The sequence below is a fragment of the Ptychodera flava genome, chromosome 13 (assembly GCF_041260155.1).
Source record: "Ptychodera flava strain L36383 chromosome 13, AS_Pfla_20210202, whole genome shotgun sequence".
In the NCBI taxonomy this organism is placed as follows: domain Eukaryota; kingdom Metazoa; phylum Hemichordata; class Enteropneusta; family Ptychoderidae; genus Ptychodera; species Ptychodera flava.
The window spans coordinates 20,558,363-20,578,585 of record NC_091940.1 but is presented as its reverse complement, the minus strand read 5'-3'; the positions used below and the strand labels follow the sequence as shown (position 1 = coordinate 20,578,585).

Genomic DNA, 20,223 nt, shown 5'->3' with positions numbered 1-20,223 from the left:
TCTACTGCTTTAATTAAAATTTGTTTGATAAAGGTTGTCAATTTTTTATAATTCTTTCAAAGAAGTATACAAAATTTACAAATGTAGAATCGACAATCATTGTGATGGTTTAGTTCATTATTACTTGAAATCGTACATATCTCGGTTTACACTTATCATAAAAAAGAAGTGTTGTACAAACTGGAATGTTTTATTTTTCTACATGGAAGCAACAATATATTAAGCTAAGTGGTACTTAACAAATTTCAAGTTCATACATCTTTCTACGTAGGCGGTGCAAATCTTACAAATTGTAAGCTCAGTATAATAATTCTTCTGAATTGTGAATTGATTTTTTTTCTTCGAAGTCAATACGAAAAAAAGTCCTATAATTGTCAAGATAGACATAGTTTCGCTGCAACCTATCAACGTTTACAGGGTGACTTCACTAGTAAAATCTACATCTCGACGCTGCCAAATTAGACTGTCTTTTAAGGGAAACTGCCTTCGAGGATCGCCCTAAAGCATTCGAGTACTAAACCACACAATTCATGCGAGACTTATTCAATCGACAAAGTGTGGACAAATGTATGAAAACAGCAAGTCGGCTTGTTGGCGAATGACTGGGTTTAGTGGCATGTGAACAGTGTTTTTCGAAAAATGGGCCAAAGACATATCAAATACATTGAGGAAGCTAACGCCAATCCCCTTGAATATATCTCGCATCATGTTATTCATGTCGAACAGAATCCAGTCACTGTTGTAAATGTACGCTTCTTTCGACTTATGCTCTCTTGGATGGGAGCTTTTGACAATGACAGTTACATCTGGACAGCGGTATTTTAGACGAATGATTGACTGTCGCAGTCGGAGGAGTCTCTCTTCATAGGACACCTTTGTCCAATACGAGTAGTGGTAACTCAGGCTAATAACGATGACGAGGTCACACGTGGTGTCTCCAATATCGTCTATTATATCACTTTCAAAGTTTTGACTCCAAAAGTCGACAACAACACTTCCGACAGTGATGGCGTGAAAGTATGAGAACAAGCTGACATTGTGAACTGACTCGTTGGAGTATAGGCTATAGCGACCTGTTTTCTTGCTTGTAATGTTTAACGCATCGTTTACGGCTTTGCAAAGCTGGAATATCGTCGAATCTCCAAAGAAATACACCGTCTTCTTAGTCAGGCATCTAAGGGCTTGGACAGTATTCCAATGACGAGCCTTGCAAGCCAGAGAATACCACTTCTCCTGGGAATCCCAGAAACCGTCTGATACTGGTATTGAGAGTTCTGGTCCGCAGGATCTAAGGGCATCCGATTGGAGTTTGGAGTCCAAGTTTTTAAACTTCGATTCTGAAATGTTCAAAGTGATAGCTAATATGTGGTGGCTAGCAGTATATAGCATCAAGAAGTAAAACATTTTTCTATTTTATTGGAGCTTCAAGATAAATTATCGTATAAATTAATCGTATAAATTATCGTAACAATCGAGTGTAACTAAAACAACTCGCAGCAAATCAACACCTTTATCAACATTAAACACGCATCAGCGTACTTTGTAGGTTAATGGTAACACAATTTGCAGCACCACCACAATATTACATCATTTCCGCATCGAATTGGACTCAAGTTGTAGCAGTCTCTCACTGTTTTACTTTCCTACCTTTCAGACGGCATTGCCTCTCACAAAATCTGTACAGTTTCGTGAGTAGTACTTCTAACAGGCATACATTTTACTGGTCGTAATTTCAAGCTTACTATTAATTGACTTTCTTTCAAAACACGTTTACCGCAATATATACATTATCTTGTAGTTGACGTTGATTTTCTTCCGCACTTCTTGTTTTTACATGTTGGTTGTTTATTTAACATCCATGAGATTTCATTTTCATGGCTCTTTCATTAAAAGCTACCACTTCATAATACCGTCCAAGAGTGTGACTTGAATAATTGTATTATTCTATGTAATTCAATAGGCGATGAGGTACCATTGCGGATTTTGTATTGAAGCGACGCGGAGTAGTTGAACCATAATAATTTATTCTACATTACCTGTTATGTTTATATTCAATGGAGATCCCACCAATGGGGTCATCAGGTAAGGCCTGAAAAAGGATAAATATTAACAAAGGGCAAGATGAATATGTCATCATTACTTGATCATGTGCAGAAGTATTTGTCTGCTCACATGTTCTATGATTCGTTGGTTAAATCCCAGCTCCCAAAGTGAGAAAATGATAAATTGGGGTATAAAATATGAATATCAGCAACTAAAAGGACAATATAATTTGACAAGCCTTGTGTCAACTTGTTATAATTCTGATCTCATGAACCTACATCAGGTTTTCTTTTTGGGGAAAAAGTGAAGCTATATGATAATATCAAGGATTAATTAAAATATGACGGACGTTTCCTTGAGAGAGCAAAAGGTCAAACTGTAAGGATGACTTACTAAATATAGAAATAGAACAGATCTACTTGTCTCAAAATAGGATTCTCTTTTCAATTTTAACCAACACTTTGCATACAACTACATGTCATTGAATATGAGTATTGTATTTACCTTTCGAACAAAAACTCTTCTTCATCTGAGAGAGTCTGCTTCACATACAAGGCTATCTTGGAGACGTTGGTCAGTACTGATTGGATATCCATACACGATAAGTACTTAAGTTCATCACACACGAACGCTGTGTTGCCTAAAGAGTTTTTATTACTATAAACACATTTACTTTTTACTGTCTGACCTCTGAACACATAACATGTACTTTGCTCTGTGACATTTTTATTTTTGAACGTCCCTCTCCATTCCACGCATCGTTCCTTCGGTCGATACACAGTTTCAATCCAGTTCACCGCCTCGCGAGGATGAACCAATGTTATCACGATACTTGCTGGGCCTGCCCAACCAGCATAAAACTGGACAGTATATGAACCATCGTTATGATCGATTATTTTTCCTGTCGTCGACTTTTGCAATTTTGTGTTCAACATCACAGCAAAGAAGAAATCTCGACCCACCGTGCGGTGTCTGCCATTAGCATCATAAGTTTGAATAGTTACATTTAGGATTTCACCTTTAGACACAGCTGGTGCTTTCTTTCCTTTTCCTTTCCTTTGAAGAGTGATTCTGAATGAAATGAGAAGTAAACCTTTATGGTATCATTCTTAGTAATAAGAAAACGACTGGCGTGTAATGACGAAGGGACTGTCTAGGTAATATATTTTGTTTAAGACAGACACTTGTAAAATTTGCTTGTTTTAGCACCAAAAAGTACCACGAAATACACGAAAATATCTGTAAAGCCCCATTAGCAGTATCTTTTGTATTTTCCCGATAAGACGGTTAGAAAATCAAATGCAACTTATATAAAAATGCTTACAGAAGCGTGACCACAAAATGTTATTTTAACATTGGTGACGAACGCACAACTTAGATCTTAACAACTAAATAATTTTCGATTTGCAACAACCGCCGCATATGCATACGTGTAAGTGACTGAATTTAATCGGCCGAATCAAGTACCATGGATTGGAAAACTGTCATTTTCCAAGACTATATGGCTTAAAAAGCGGAATCCAAAATATCTCTTTCAAGATTCTACGGTATTTTTGGTCAGCAGATGTTAAAAAGATGCAGCTAATAGGACTTTAAGTGCGCGTCTACTCAACACACCTGGAATGGGAATATCTTAAGCTAGTTAAGAATAAGTTGTGCCTGTAGGGGCATGTCGAAACGAGCTAGTCGATTTTATAGGGTCATATTTTTCACAATATCGTATTATCCGCACAATTTAAACAACGACATAGTACCATTGATTCCTGTATATACGTGCCTTGATTTAGCAGCAGATGTAACCCTTAGCTTTCTCAGGAACGGCGTGAAAGGTTTTCCTTTTTGTGTGTCCGTCCCGTTTTCGATGATGATATCCATCGGAACATTTCGTGGTTCAGTTAGAAGTTTTGGTAGTTCATCAGTTTTCTCAGAGTTTGTGTTTTTCTCAGCAACCACGCAGTTTTCATTCCTTACATTTTTAGCGGTGTTGAGCCGAAAATATTCACCATGCCAATACTGTAGTAAGAGAAAATAACAGAGAAAACTTTAGAATGAAAATATAGACAATACATGGTGTGCCAACATCTCTTCGTTGAACTTCAACAATGATAGCCTCGTTAGGGTTATTTTGTTACCATGACTTTGAGCAATGGCAGAGTTCTGTGGAAAGATCACTGTAACATAGTGCTTTGTCGGCTAAATTATACCAAGGGCCAGTAGCTATAATATTCGGTAAATTGCTCCTATTTTACGTCAACTGCAGTTTCTTGTTCTACTCTCCGAAGCACGTTAAGATACCTTGAATTCAGCTTGTGAACTTAGCTCCTACATCTAATATTTTAGACTGCATTTGTATTGTTGACAAGTGAATTCTGGTCCGGACAAGATCTCAAATGTAAACAATGACAGTGCACTTTACAAATATCGCTGAATTTTACATGTATCGACGCTCTGTTGGAAAGCTAAATAATATGCTTTGAGGTCAAAAAAGAGCATGTAATTTACATACAAAAATATGAATAACCAAAAGTTACAGCTACAACCCCTATAACATAGGAAACAATAGCTCCGATTTGAAAACACAGCACAATATAAAGCTTCAATTGTATAAAAATAATAACGGAAGTACACCAAACTCTTGTCAATGAGGATGTTTCACTGACAATGCCTAGTTATATCACCTGTTAATATACAACGGCCTGACAACAGAAACTATATCGCAGTGAATCTATTTGAAACTCGAACATCAACAGTGTCGTACAATAGTTCTGCGTTCGTTGTAAACTTGCCAGATTTTTCTCTCCCTCTACCACGATTTAATAAACCAGTCTTGGTATTCTGAACTCAACATTGGATGCGACGAACTTTCAGATAATTCACTACAGATGAATAAACGCCAGTTGTATTCGTTCCTTTATTTAACGCAATGCACTAAAGTAAAGCAATACCCACCATCTCCTGGACAAGAACCCCGAGAACAATACCAATGATGAGTATGAGTACTCGAGAAATTTCAAATAAAGACCATGGTCGAATGATAGTTGTTCGTAGTGCCTTCACCTTCTTCATAATTATGAGTTCATATGTCACCTGCAATTACGATGAAATGACAAAGAATTTTTTAATAGAAAAACTCCCGTAGGTTAAACTGAAAAAATGGCTTTAATACAAAAGGATCGAAGAACGAAGATATCTATCGACATTCATTGACCTTGTTTGGTCTTCGAGCTTCGACCTACGTTTTGTACTCTACCCTAAATTGATGCTCGTACCCCGACACCGTCTCGTAATTTCAAAAAGTATGCGAATGCATCGAGACATCAAACAACAATAAAGTAATATATATACAAAGATTAATGCACAAGATGGTTATTGGCAATTTAAACAAAACAAGATCTCAACTTATTCACGTAATGGTTTCGCAACGTGTAACAGTTGAGTTTAAGTATTATTTCCGACATGTAAATTGAAGACCAACAGCTGTATTGATGTTTGTGATGAGATGTATTGTTAAAAGTTAAATTCAAATCTATCGTATGATGGAAACTATGCCTTTTACGTGTCGTACAACAAAGCAATATTTCGATATTATTAGAAGAAGAAGCGCGAACACCAGCATGGGGGAGAGAGGGCTCCGCTACCATCTCTTCTGTACGACAAGTAATTTCTTCACGTAGGATATAAACGGGTGTTAACTTTGAACTTGAAGATTGAGAGCCTCTACGCTGTTTACGGATCCCGATGACTTCTCCCACGGCGATATCCCGATGGCAGAAAATTGTAAACTGTACTACATGGTAGAGAATCCGGGTTAATGCCGTTCAAACATATGTTGCTCACGGTAGAAAGGTGATTAGCATCTTTATGCATGTACTACCAATGTTGATTATGTGTCCGGTTCATTTCAATTAATTTTGCTAGAGCCGATAACCATCTGGTGCATTTATCTTTATGTGAGATAAACTGCCTTCATAACAAACCAAATAAAATAAACTGCCTTATATACACGTGTCTGAGATTCTCTTGATTGTTACACAAAGCAAGACATCGAAATTCAGCTATTACACTGCACAACACTTTTCTATTGCCTAGGTGTACCTGTTTCCCTTGCCTACTATCTCAATATTGTAATGTGAAAATTCCTTGAAGATAAACTTGTCTGTTTATAAAACGTCATGCTCAATGACGTCGCAACAAATCCTCTAAGTAGAAAACTTCTCAATAGAGGGAAATTACTGTTGGCTAAGTTTCTTTGGTATGAAGCAATGGGCCCACCTCGCTTCGGGCAATAAGAACAGTGGCTCCCTTCGTATAACTGGCATGTCATGACATGCTTCATAATTTTCAACAAATGGTTTTTCAAGTATATGAACCTTAAGAACACTATCCTACACAGTTGTGTACATCCCGTATCCTCCCCTGATACTCAGCAAATTAACACCGGTACAAATAATTTTTCAGGAATACTATTAATTTTAAATTGTTGATTCGTCTCAGTCAATGCAGCTGTCGACCTCCATGAAAAGAGGTTTTCGTAACCTATGGAGTTGTCGAGATTAATAAATAAAGTTTAAATAAATAAATAAATAAAACCTCAGTCGAGTATGAAGGATGTAGAACATGACATGATTGAAGATACAATTTCAACGTTTTACCAATAAGATTTAGAATTTGATATTATGGAAAGAACGGAGTTCCAAGTTGGTGAAACTACAACTCTGAAAGATAGTAGAGACAGTTTTTTGTGACAAAATTACAGACGACGATGTCAGCTGTCTTTTATATTAATTCCCATATTGAAGACATATAAACGCTCTGATGTAGGACGCTCTAGTCACGGAAATTTGTTCACATATGGATATCAGCTATGCACGGCATTTCTCCCGCACAATGGCATTTTCGTGAGAGGAGGCCGTGATTTTGAAAGAACAGTAAACGACCAATAAAGACCACAGGGTCCGGCGAGCAATATTCGTCTAGAAATTATGAATATGATCAATAAATGTCTTGTATTAAACTTTTTTTTCGTTATACAAGCCTTACATGTGTCTAGTGTGTGCCTATTACTTTACGCTAGCTATCTGTGGATAGTATTTCAAAGAAAACAGTCTATATCTGTTAATTGCCCTCCCTAATCCCCTTCATTAATTTGTTATGCCGATCACTGACGCGGGGACTTATCGCCCTGACCAAATACCTCGTTAGCAGCTCATAAGGTAACGAGTTATTCTGTCCTCTCTTCTAAGATCACAAGATCCAAGAACTGGAAAGACAGCTTGACTTGGCAATTGCCTTCTACCGGGAACAAACCTTCACCTCATCCACAAAGGCCACATAACTGTCCACCAGCGGTCTTACCTTGACTTTTGCAACAAATTTGGCTACAACCCCGTCCCAGAAACAAGGTGCAACCAACGGAGCTATTCATTAAAAAAGCTATTCCGGGAGCAATTTTTGAGGGCAGGGTAAATTTTACTTCTGCTTGGACATCTTTTTTAGGTGGCAGGGGAGCAAATTTTAGTTATTGTTGGGCAGGGCAGATATCGGTTGATTGTCCCGGGGACAGGGCTTTTGCGAAAAACGAGGAAAGAGGGGAAGCTATTTTTAAAACGGGGGCAGGGAAAGGTGAGCCATGGTGTTTCCGGTAGAAGGCCACTGCAGTATGTGTCTGCATGGGAATGTTAATTTTCAGGGTACATTTTTTTCACAGGGCAGGGGAACATCGACAGGTTTTTTTCAGCTCAGGGTAGGGTAGCTTATGATATCTGCAGGGGAAATGGAATAACAAATATTAAGGGGATTTTTTCCAGAGCAGGGGAAATCGGCAAGTTTTTTCCTCACAGGGAAGGGGAACTTCAAAAATTGACAGTGGGGAGGGGAAACAGGCAAAAATAAGTGGGGAGTGGGTAAAAATGAAGTTCGCTCATCCAATCTTGCTGCATATGGAAAGCAATTGCGATAATGACGAATGCGGTATTTCCCAAGCCAGTAAATGACATTCTCCCTCCCTCCTTCAGTGACACACGTTCCCCAGTCGGTAAATGACAATGGGGATACCCCCTGAGGCCTCCCACAAATATCAGATTATTGTAGCGAAGCACGGTCCGAAACAAGCAGATTTTCTCACAGAAAAACCAATTTTCGCTGGCAAGTTGCATAATGTACTCAGTAAAATGTTGCCAGATAACATGAAAAGCGACTGAGGTCGAAGTGACTAGGGCACCGGGATCGGTCTGACCACAACCAAGGACAAGAGGGTGTGAATTACTGCGGTCGAAACGGACAGGGGTCGAGGTTACCTGCTGCCCCGCCCCCTAGCTGCAGGCCTAGCTATGTTTACATAAGGCGTCCATATTTCTGAAAATCGCCAAAAGTAGGTAAGAAAGAAAGCCCCGTTACGTGAAAACGCAAGGGGTCGGTAGGGATCGGTTGACAGTTTGACACGTTTCGTACCATTAAGAGTTGAATGACACTACATATACTGGGTTGACTATACGATTTTCATTAAAAAGTCCGGGGAAAAGTGACTTCGAATATTTGACCAAACTTTACAAAGGATCAATTTTTCGATCAAAAATTCATGCGTAGAACTAATGAAAATTTATAAAAAATACCACTGCTTTGTTCATCAGGCTATAAAACGTCGTTAGCATGACAATGAGTTTACTAGAAAATACATAGTGGCACTTAACATTAGTTTGAAAATTTAACGTGTTCACCGCGGTATCGCTGGATGGCCGCCATTTTTGAATCAATGATGAAAGTGATGAATCTGGGATATCTTCGAGGGCGGCGTGCCACCCGCTTAAAATCTGTGATTGGTTAAATTTTCTCTTTCCATGGTGACTGTGGCAAAATTTGAACAGGTGACAGTATACCTTTAAGACATGCAGTTACAGTGCCGATTGATTGAGTGGACAATTAACTTATAATTTGTGTGTCCCCGCTTCATTTGTAAATTAAAGTTTTATTTATGTTTAAGTTTGAGTTTTTCACGCCTTTCACCGAAAATTCGAATTGATAATGAAAACAAATATAAGTTCTATTGAGTAGAGTAAATTTTACATGTCACCGGATGCTCCTGTCAGACCACAGGTACCATCAATGTAGCCAGCCGATAAGAGGACACTAGCGTCTGCACATGCATAAAGTCACTTGTGGACGCTCCTTTTCCCACTCCCGACTGGTTTATCGTTTGCAGCTATTTACTGCAAGGATATGATGGCTTTTTGTAGCGATTGTTTTATAAAATGTATTTTTGGGTAGATAATTGTTTTCCATATATTTTTCACGTTATTGCATTTAACATCAAAAGGACTATTTGGAAATATATAATAAAACTACGTTTTGTTCTTGGAATAGAAGTTTTAACATTACCAAATTATGTACCATGCGTAACTTGACTTCGGAAAAAAAGAAAGACATGCAATTAGCTAACTAACCATCAGAATTACAGACTCAAACAATAATATTACGTTTTCACATGAAGTAACTCATGATGCACTACATGTCACCTTTCTGAATTTATACTGGAAGAATGACAATTTTGTTCCCATCAAAAATTAGATAGAATGCCCCGCTACCGAGAACTTTGCTTGAAAAGGGACCAACATCAGCAATGATAAATCATGCTTATCATAATTGTTGCTTGACCACAGGGGGCTTAAACAGAACTGACAACGTGCACGTTTCCGTATCATATAATGTTTTATTGTGAAATTAAAAATGTCTATACACATTTCCAGAAGATTCACATGCGGCGCAGATGTCTTGCACTAACTTCAGATTCAAAGCCCGGCGATGGGGCCCAGAGAATCGCTAGATATCGCTCATTAAACCTGGTCAGTTTTTCTTACTTAGGATCACAATGATACTGTAAGCTAAAGAAAAACGTGGAGCATTTACCCGTACTGCACTATGGTCTCCAGTCCTGCCATGGCACATAGCCTGCATGGATGGACCTTGGTCCAAATAGTAGTGACATCATCTTATACGCCTGCGCAGATGTTAATTTGTCTCTTTTGTGTGTTGGCAGCCTATGTTGTTGGCAGATCACCGGCAACGCAACTTGCAACTCTCCTTCCTGTTGAAAGGTATAGCAAGCTGTAAAGGTATTTCAGATAATCGGAAACTTCCGATCACGCCACCCCTTCTTTTGTGCATTCGGGCCCAACTTACCCTCAGTCAGCCAGATGAGAAGATTTTCGGGGCAATTTGCCTACTCCTTTTTTTTTACTAGTCCGTTGCTCTGACTTTCTCCCCCATCAGCTCATAATTTTGACCCAGGACATCAAATAACCAGGGCCGATTTTGTGGCCTTCCAATGGGGTCATGGGCTCATAGTTAACTGGTCAAAAACAATCCAGACCAAAGACCGACAAATGTTGATCCCTCTCCCAATCCTCCCTGACCATCCACTCTGTCCTATATCTGCTCTCCTCTCTGCTTTCCTGTTTTGTCCATGTGATCCCACAGGCCCTGCCTTCCCTCTCCCTAGCTCCCCTTCCCGCTCCCCTGTCACTGCCTCCCACTTTACACAGCGCCTAGATTCCTTATTTAAACCTCTTCTCCCAGATGTATCTCAGTACTCTGCCCAAAGCTTTCGCCGAGGTGATGCATCCTGGTCACTTCACTGTGGTTTCCCGACAGAAATGATAAATCTGCTGGGTGACTGGCAGAGTGACTCTTTTCGTAGGTACCTTCATCCATCCCTATCCCTTCGCCTTGAATCCTCCCGCGCTTCTCTGCACGCTTACCCTACTCCCTTTAGTCTACCCCACTTTACCCCTACGGTGTTTCGGTCTTCGGGGACTTTCTTTAGTTTGAGTACATGTAGACTGTAGTGTAATTATCTTTAAAGTGGTAGTGCCAGTGGCCAAACCCAGCAGCCACAACTCTGTAAATCCAACCGCTTGCTAGCATTTTTGGGGTGGACATGGTATTCTGTAGAATATTGACTTTTGACTAGTAATAACAAAGTAACCCCTACTTGACCCAAACACCATGGTGCGTGTATGTATTTATTTCTATACCGGAGACAGCAACTTAAAACGGCAACCACATCTTTGCTAAACCTGATTTAACAGTAGTTTTGACCTTATTTTGATGTGTATATTCTATCGTAAAATGGCTAAAATTTGTGAAACTCAACAGTGTGTTTTCAACAGAAAAACAATTTATACATGCCAGGTAACAGCAAATCTCTACCTAAGGGATCGTGCAGTTTTTACGGCCGGGGGGGGGGCGGCAAAATCTTGTCGCCGGTGGTCAAAAAATATAGACCCCCCTGCATTTTTCGCGAAAAAATGATGACCCCCCTTTGTCAGACGAAAAAAATTGATGACCCCCCCCCCCCCCCCCCGCTGAAAAATAACCCAAACCCATATGTCAAATTTACCCGGACGGTTTGGATTTGAACTCCGGTACGCGGCGCACTTTATTCGTGTAGCAGAGATGCCAGTGCACAAACTTCTCAGCCATATCCATGCAAACGTCTGTTAATTAGGACGACTGTAAGGCAATTTTGAACTGCATTTCCATAGACAACTTATGTCCATGGACATTGTATAAAGTAAACTTTATTGGAGTGGTTCGCCAAAGGCAGCCCTCCGGTTAAGAGGGTCATGGGCCATTACGTAAAGTCAACTTTATTCTAGTGGGCAACCAAAGGTGGCCCGCTGGTAAAAAGAGAGTCGATCATGGCCATTGCACGAAGTAAACTTTACTGAACAGGGCCGCTGAAGGCGTCCGGCCGTTAAGATGGTCATGGGATAGTACAATAAAGTAAAGAGGGTCGATCATGGCCATTGCATGAAGTAAACCTAATTGGAGTGGGCCGCCAAAGGCCTACTCCCCGCTAAGAGGGTCATGGGTAATACATAAAGTATATTTATTGTAGTGGGCCGCCGAAGGCGGCCCGCCGGTAAAGAGGGTCGATCATAGCCATGGCATAAAGTGAACTTTATTGTAGGTATTATGTTTTTGAAAATGTGGTGACCCCCCCTTTCCTACCAGTGAAAAAGTGATGACCCCCCCTCCGGGGATTCCAATGATGACCCCCCCCCTGGATTTTGCCGCCCCCCCGGCCGTAAAAACTGAACGGTCCCTAAAGGTATCATGCATTTTCGATCTAATAAAAAAGATCACATCCGTTACGCGAGGTGAATAAAACCGGTGAAACCATATAATGATTTGTACAACCTACTCCCCAAATAAAACTGTACGCAAGTCGAACTGTGTACGGCGGACAAAGTCCACCTGCTACTCTCCGCGTCGGCGTGTCACAAGCATAACGTATGGTACCAGATCTAGTCTGGTAGCATGCTGCTCTGCACTTGCTGAAATATTAAGAACATCGTTCATAGCAAGCAGAAAATCCCTAATGTGATAGCATGAGCACTCTGGGAATCAAATGTCACAAACTATTTAGTCGATGCCCGATTACAAGTAGATTGTCAGATCGAATCAATTTCAGACTCTGCTAAGTGGCCTTGCTTCGGTCATTTTGAAACACCAATTAGGACCATTAGCTTTTAGGGGCTACTGTCCATAGTCTATGCCACTCTACTGTACATGGTCAAACCATGAAGAGACAAAAGAGATTGTTACACTTTGAAGAACATCCAAACTCTGATACCGGAGTATATCACTAATGCGACAGTCTGCTAAAGTTAAACAGCTTGGACTTAAACAGCTTGGTTGCCACACCCAGCCCCATGGACTTACAAGACACTAAAACAGTAAATAAAGTACATAGATATGAATAGCTCGAAATGTAATTTACGTATAAGAAGCTTCTTGTCAAGTTGAAAATTCATGAAAGACAGAATTCCAATTGGGATGGCATCTCACTCATTAGAAATTTGAGTTTCTGTTGTACATCAAATGAATCAAATACAGAGCACAAGTTTGTGGCTTTACAGAACAATTGATTCCTAATAACATTGTAAAGTGTAGTCAAAATAAAATGGAGCTCATCTTCTACTACATTTGGACAAAAATCACATAGTCTTTCCTCTTTAGGCATATTCGTGTAACGCCCAGTTTCAATTTTCAGAGGTAAGATACCAACCCCAATTGTGCTAAAAGTGATCTTTTTGATCTAGAAATGGGAAATCGTAAATATTTCTCCATTCCATATTCCGTCTTAAACATCAAATATGTACGCGATTTGGGCTTTTCACTCATTTGGGATGTCCAGTTACTAATATACAGCGTTTTTAATGCATCTTTAATGACAGGAATACTACAAGCCTCTAAATTGCCAAAGTTTTCCTGCAAACCAATTTCTAAAAATAAATCAAACATATCTCTAGCCCAGTTTTTATATTTTAAACTGATATCCCAAGTAAAAACTTGCTAAATCATTCGGTCATCAGGCATACTACTAATCTATTCTAGAGTCTTAGAAAGTTCAATTTATTCCTCAATAGACAGGGGTCCAACCCATATCTCCATTTATAGCAAGTATAGGGACAAATTTGTGGACGCCAAGGAAGTATCTAATCGCTGTTTTGAATTGCCTCACATTTTGAAGAAAATTGGTAGCCCAAAATTGCAGAACAGTAATCTAAAATTGGAGTAATACAAGAATGAAATAGAGTTGTAAAAGTGTTATATCTAAAATCGTTAAACATGTGCATCTTAGATATAACTGATCTTAAAGCTCTACCAGCAGCATTTGCTAGATTTTCAGCAGTCACTTCAAAATTGAAGAATTGATCCAAAACTAAACCTAAGTATTTATACTGAGAAACTACGTCAAGATTAGTACCACCAAATTGAAAAAAAAGTCTGTTTTCATTTCCCATAAGAACAATGGCTTCCTTCGCATAACTGGCATGTCAAAACGAGTTGTTCGGTCAGGGCGATAAGCCACTGCGTTAGTGATCGGTTGTAAATGCTTAATGGCAGTACGTGTATTCGCCTCGAAAAAAACACTTTTGCTCAAGTAAGGGGATGTATTCTTTGCTTTGATAGCATTTGTGTGCGGCTAAGTTTCCTTTGCATGAAGCAGTGGCTCCAGCATGTTCCGGACCATAAGAACAATGGCTTCCTTGGCATATCTGGCATGTCAAGACACGCTTCATAATTTAATGGTTTTCAGGCTCGTGAACCTTGACAACACTATGCTACAGAGTTGTGTACATCACGTTTTTTACCTGGTACTCAGCAAATTCACAATGGAAAAAATATGGCAGGGATATTTCCTCACTGCTGAACTTTAGTCTGCATCTAAGGACACACGGGCGGAATTTTTCAGATATACGATGATTTTATATGATGTTTTTTAAAATCTGCTGTATAAGAAAAAAGATGGCTTTGGAAAGCGCAGTCACTGCTCTTTATTAGAAACACCAATTTTAGCAAAAAGAATGTGTTCATAGAATAGGATAACTTTATGATGATTTTTTTGACAATTTTGAATTTTTTTACCCGAAGTACCGTGTTAACATTAGACATTAAACAATACACAACTTCCCTGGCGTCAATTTGAGTTGTGTATATCGTATGGGTACACAAAAGCTACGGGTAGGGGGTACAGCATTTTTTCCTTTCTGAAGTAAACTGGCTTGAAATGCTATATACCTTATAGTTTATAAAGCTTAGATACTGGTCTTTCCAAAATGTATAAGTTTTATTTCAAAAAATACGACTGCATAGAATTGAATGACTTAAAAATCGATGTTTCCTGGTAAATTTGGTATTTTTAACCGGAAGAAAATATGATAACTAAGGTTTTCTTCAAATAAAGCAAATCAAACAGATTTGTGGATTTTATTTACTAATTGCAATGTGCTCATCAAGGAAATAAATGTCAAAATTGGGTATTAGCTCACGTGTTCACACACGTGAGCTAATGTCGTAGCCATGTTTGTCTGTCCGCGTGTGTGCGTGCGTGTGTGTGTGTCTGTTTACACGACAACTCAAAAACGCCAGAACGGATTCAATGGTTGACAGATACTATGTGCTGATGGCAAGAACTGATTTGATTTTGGTCAGTGTGGCTTGCATATTAATGAAGTTATGAAATATCTTTTTTTCATGTAATGGTTTTTCTATGCGAACAGTAATGACAGTGTCGACATATATCAATAAATACAGCACAAGATTTCATGAAACTTTCACAGATGACAGTCTTAGAAAAGTATGATGATACTATGAGTGACATGTCAATTATCTGCTCATTTGCATATTGAATGAACTTTTGCAATCAGTGATATAACTCCGAAATTCCTGCAACAAATTTGATGATGCCTGGTACAAATATTGATCTGATAGATATCTAATTGTAGTGAGAAGCATTTGGCGGTTTCAAGTTAATAAATAAATCATTTACTTATTTAATGAAGTTTTGTAATTAGTCATTTAACTCCGAAATGGTCGCACCAAATTTGATTAAATACTGATCTGACATATATATGACTATGTTGTGAAGGATTTAGTAGTGTGAAAATAATTAAGGGTTCATTTGCATATTTGATTAAATTTGTAATTAGTGATGTAACTATAAAATTATGGCACCAAATTTGATGATACCCGCTACAAAAATTTATCTGATAGGTATCTAATTGTCGCGTGAAGCACTGAGCAGTGTCAGGTTAATAAATAGCTCATTTGCATATTCAATTAAGATTTGTAATTAGTCATATAAAATAACCACACCAAATTTGATGAAATCTGCTGCAGAGAGTGATACAATGTAAATTTGACATTACCGTGAAGCATTTAGTAGTGTTAAGTTAATTAAGGGTTCATTTGCATATATAGTGAACTTTGTAAATAGCGATATTACTCTGAAATTGATAGCATTCGTGTGCGATGTGTGTATGTGTGTGCGAGTGCTCCATGAACCCTATTTAGCATATGGAGGGGTCGCGGTCAGAAAAGTTGTAATAAATAGTTTCGATTGTTTAACCACTCTTATTCAGTGTAGGGATTTAGCTGAGCGGTTTTGACCTTGATATGTTTAAATCCCATCGAGAATTTGCTGAATTATTTATCATAACTTCTAGACCAATGTACACGTATTGTTTGCAATACCCGTACAGTAGTATAAGTCACTGTCTATACTGCTATCCTTTGATATTATTCAAGGCCATTTGCATCAGTGCATGTTTGCCTATACACTGAACCATCAACTGTACTAGAGGCGTCTTCGGAGGTACACCACTATGGAGGCTTGTCATACTGGAGGGGCCAGGGCCAAAGCAATGTATGATAATCATTTGTTAATCATTTCAATTCGTGACATTTCGCGGCCAAATGATATATCTAGGTGAAATAACCGTACCAATATATTAGGTATTTTGAGAATAACCTAATGTCCATACTCGAGTTTTTACACTGCCTTTGCCTATTTATACTGATATGTCGATTAAAATGGACGGAGGCTACTTTACACCAAAAAGACTTAAATACCAACATTAACTTGGAAATGGAAATTCAAACTTCATGGTCACTGTTTTGGCCATGAAATGATATGATTTTATAGTGACATATATATCCCTTTAAAAAATCTGCGATGATCACAAAACTGTTTCAGCTGAGTCATTTTGAAGGCATGTCTGCAGTATTATAGGATGAAGATAACAATATTGGCGTTGGTTGCCTTTCAACGACAACTCGCAGTGAGAGATATCCTTGTTTTCGTGAAAATCGTCTTCCTTCAGTGACTGTCACTGTCAATGTGTTTTTAGCTTAGGGGGACTTTTCAAAAATAATGTGTACCACCGGTAAATTGCAGTTTGTAAGCTATGTTAAAAAAAGGAACGCAGTCCTCGCTTCTAGCGTTTATGCGGCTTATGCTGGCATAAACATGTTTACTATGTAATTTGAATAGAAAAGGCTAACAACGTAAAAGAGAGTTCTGTAAAAAGAAAGCGAATCACTGTACCAGAGGAATAATTTCGACACCTTTTCATGCTCCATGAATCCATCATGAATGTCCTATCAAATACTGTTTCATCAAATTTTGCAATGTTTTGATGCATTATTTAGACAAAACATGACCTAACTTTTCGCCAAGGGCATTTGGCGAGAGATAAGCAGCATGGACCACGTGACCCACGTCGTAAGAAAGGATTTAAAATTATGGTGAAGTCACCATGGTTTAATGACCAGTTAGTAAATATCGCAGTCATGAGCGTTCGTCTTACACTATACCCTTTGATACAGCAAACACCGAGTCCGAATCATTACAAATTCATGTCAAGTAAATCAAAGTCCGAATCAAAAACCTTTATCTACGACTGAAACTTAACATGATTCCGTTCGAGGCCCTGGCCCCCTCATTATCACCGGCATAAAAAAATCGGCGTCACCAAGGGACTGTCAATTTTGTATTTTTATATTTTTTGATTCGGATGTAGCTTTACCTACACTTGGGGTATTTTAAACTTAAATTCGTTCTCCACTGCTTGATGTAAATGTTCTGCTGGGAATGTTTGAAGACTGTGAGACAATCGTGCACAATTATCGCGTGTGTTGTTTGCTGAATTAGCAACCTCAAGAATGGTACCAATTTTCATTATGACTTTCTTCTGACGGAAGTCCTTGTCTGATTCAAAACGTTTGACAATACGATTGTGACTGGCGAGGCTGTACGCCACGGTCATTCCACTCACTTTTGTACAGTGACCGTGCTTACGCCGTTCGACCATTTTCAGCTTTTGTGCCAGGTGTTGGTACAACGGAGCGTCTTTTAGTTCTATTGTACCGATGTCGAACGAAAGTCCTTGTCTGATTCAAAACGTTTGAAAATGCGATTGTGACTGGCAAGGCTACATCAGGATGCAGTGCACTCGAGTCGAATACATAGACGATGTCTCTGTTTTCTTGTGTGCTGGGATGAGGTAAGGTACGTACACAGCTGTCGCTATGTCATAAGTACGGGCCGAAAGAAAGTAGGAGTTATACTTGTAAAATATGAATTTTAGTAGCAGTCAATACTACAAGCTATAGAAGTTGAGCGAAGTCTGTACGCCACGGTCATCCACTCGTTTTTGTGGAGTGACCGTGCTTACGTCGTTCGACCATTTTCAGTTTTTATGCCTGGTGTTATTACAACGAAGCGTCTTTTGTTACAGTACCGATGTCGCATCGCAATTGCCAAGTGGCGTCAGAATTCGAAAATACCACGAAACCATAGTCCTTCGTGAAGGGACTATGATGAAAATAATATTCAATCAAACCTCAGAGGAGAAATAGTCGCGGTTTCCACACACTGCCTTGCATGCAAATGCTGTTCGAGTCGTTTGATTTTGGTATTACCGATGTCTACGGGATTCACACGGGGGATTCACACCTTCCGACCGGCTTAGCATATTAACTAACCCCGAGAATTCGGGGTTGCATACTTGGCTAGTTAGCATCGGCGAAGTTGTAATGCGTGCAGAGAAGCGCAGGAAAGATTCAAGGTGAAGGGGCTGGGATGGATGAAGGTAATTACGAAAAGAGTCACTTTGCCAGTCACCCAGCAGTTTTATCATTTCTGTTGGGAGACCACAGTGAAGTGACCAGGGTGCACCACCTCGGCGAAAGGTGTTTGCCGAGTACTGAGAGACATCTGGGACAAGAGGTTTAAGTAAGGAAGTAAGACGCTGTGTAAAGTGGGAGGCAGTGACAGGATAGCAGGAGGGGAGTTTGGTAATACATAATGAATAGAGATTATACAAGAAGCTGCCACGGCGCTGACTCACAAGGTAAAATATTAGCCATGACGGAAAGACGTATTACGGGGGATAACCCAGGCGGCTTTGCTGTCCCTGTTTTGAACTCAGTTAAAATTTAACCTCCCCATTATAGTACCGAAATGGAATGTTTTCTCGGTTTAGGTTCGACTGGACAAATGTAACATATACTACGTACCTTCTCTTCCCAACAAGGCAGCGTTACGGTCTCGACACCGCAAGCAGCTGAATCCAAGGTTTCAAGCAAGAAGTACAGACTGAATAGACCAGCGGTGCAGCAGGAACAGTCTAAGGTATAGCAGCCGCGAGTGGAGGGTTGCACGTGCAATGAGACCAGGTACGCCTTTGTTTTTTGAGCCCTACCCGCAGTCTGAACCAGGATTTAGTATTGTCCTCTTGTGGATACTTGAAGTGTGTTCTTTCATTCTGGAAGCTAGGATGTCGAAATTTGTTCAGTTGTGTTCAAGGTCGTGTTCGTATTGTGTTTACTAGATCGGATAATAGATAGATATATGTGGTCGTCAACATGTTTAAAGATGTGCGTTTCTATCAAAATGTTGTATTTTTTCTGTGATATATACTGTAAGTTGTCAGTTGTAAACTTTGTTAAAAATCATTGGTTAACGAGTAATTTTGTAATCATTAGTGTATACAATGTCATTCCGCGTCCTTTATCTAACGGTTGATTGGTATCTCACCGTTTTCTGATAGTGTTTTTCATGACTTGCCTTGGACATGAGATGTATTTTATTCTGTGTATTGATGTACATTTTGGTTTGTGCTCGTGTAATGCGACATATTATATATATAATATCTAATAATATTTATTTCTTGCTTGTAAATATAGGATTTGCATCACATTTGTGGTAAAAAATATACGTCAACATATTTGTTGACGTTATATGCATTTTTTGTTCTCTGTTTCTGTGCCGGCTTATGATGTTACCTCCTATATTTATTTTGTAATTTTATGTGTAATTTTAGTGTACACTTTTGGTCTTTAGGCATGGCACAGTGTTAGTACGGTAAGTCTCCCTTTTGAGTTTGTGTTGGCCTTTAAAAAGGCCGTTTGGTATTGTGATCCTTGTTTGGCCTATGCTTTATCCAGTATATACGTTGTTCACAACGTTTACTGTTGCTGGAACGTTGTGTTGTTTCTTGTCGATTCATACTGCCTAGGATCTTGTCTTGCTGATTTTCACTCACCACAGTCACATAGACATATGCACATACGTCCGACTTCTTCTCAGGCACATGTACACTTGTCCATGGTAGAGCTGAACAGACCACAGGTGACCGTGCACTCACGTCTTCCATCTCCAGTGCAGGTCTTTTACTGTTCGTCTTCGTGTAGTCATATGTTCTATTCGTTGTGGGAGGGAGACTACGGTTACCGATGGTGTCTCTTAACATGAAATACTAACCGTTACGTTTTCGTTATCTTGTATGTATTGAGGGTGTTGGTGGCTCTTGTTTCCGCGTTTATGTTGAT

At 39.2% G+C, this 20,223-nt stretch overlaps 2 protein-coding genes across 4 annotated transcripts in view; one reads left to right on the top strand and one right to left on the bottom strand.

Moving 5' to 3' along the window:
- Positions 1-365: 365 nt before the first annotated feature.
- LOC139147768 (NXPE family member 4-like) lies at positions 366-19,129 on the bottom strand. Its single transcript, XM_070718962.1, has 6 exons — positions 18,910-19,129; positions 4,993-5,130; positions 3,821-4,056; positions 2,548-3,114; positions 2,037-2,089; positions 366-1,337 (listed from the first exon to the last, which is right to left on the bottom strand). The coding sequence occupies exons 2-6, from the start codon at positions 5,107-5,109 to the stop codon at positions 544-546; spliced, it is 1,767 nt and encodes a 588-aa protein (XP_070575063.1). The 5' UTR covers positions 5,110-5,130; positions 18,910-19,129; the 3' UTR covers positions 366-543.
- The window catches only part of LOC139147769 (NXPE family member 3-like), a 17,139-nt gene continuing 14,672 nt past the window's right edge, over positions 17,757-20,223 (top strand). The window contains exons 1-3 of one of the 3 annotated variants that reach the window (XM_070718965.1): positions 17,757-17,899; positions 18,927-19,068; positions 19,716-19,756. The gene's annotated coding sequence lies outside the window, so the exon portion shown is untranslated. The remainder of the gene's footprint in view (positions 17,900-18,926; positions 19,069-19,715; positions 19,757-20,223) is intronic. The other 2 variants (XM_070718963.1, XM_070718964.1) reach the window with 2 other exon arrangements.

Bases quoted from the DNA above. Each gene is read 5' to 3' on its own strand.
- LOC139147768 (XM_070718962.1), bottom strand. From the start codon at position 5,109: ATGAAGAAGGTGAAGGCACTACGAACAACTATCATTCGACCATGGTCT. The intron at 2,090-2,547 runs GTAAATACAATA...ATCCTTTTTCAG, and splicing joins GAAGAGTTTTTGTTCGAAAG to GCCTTACCTGATGACCCCAT. The intron at 1,338-2,036 runs GTAATGTAGAAT...TGAACATTTCAG, and splicing joins ATTGAATATAAACATAACAG to AATCGAAGTTTAAAAACTTG.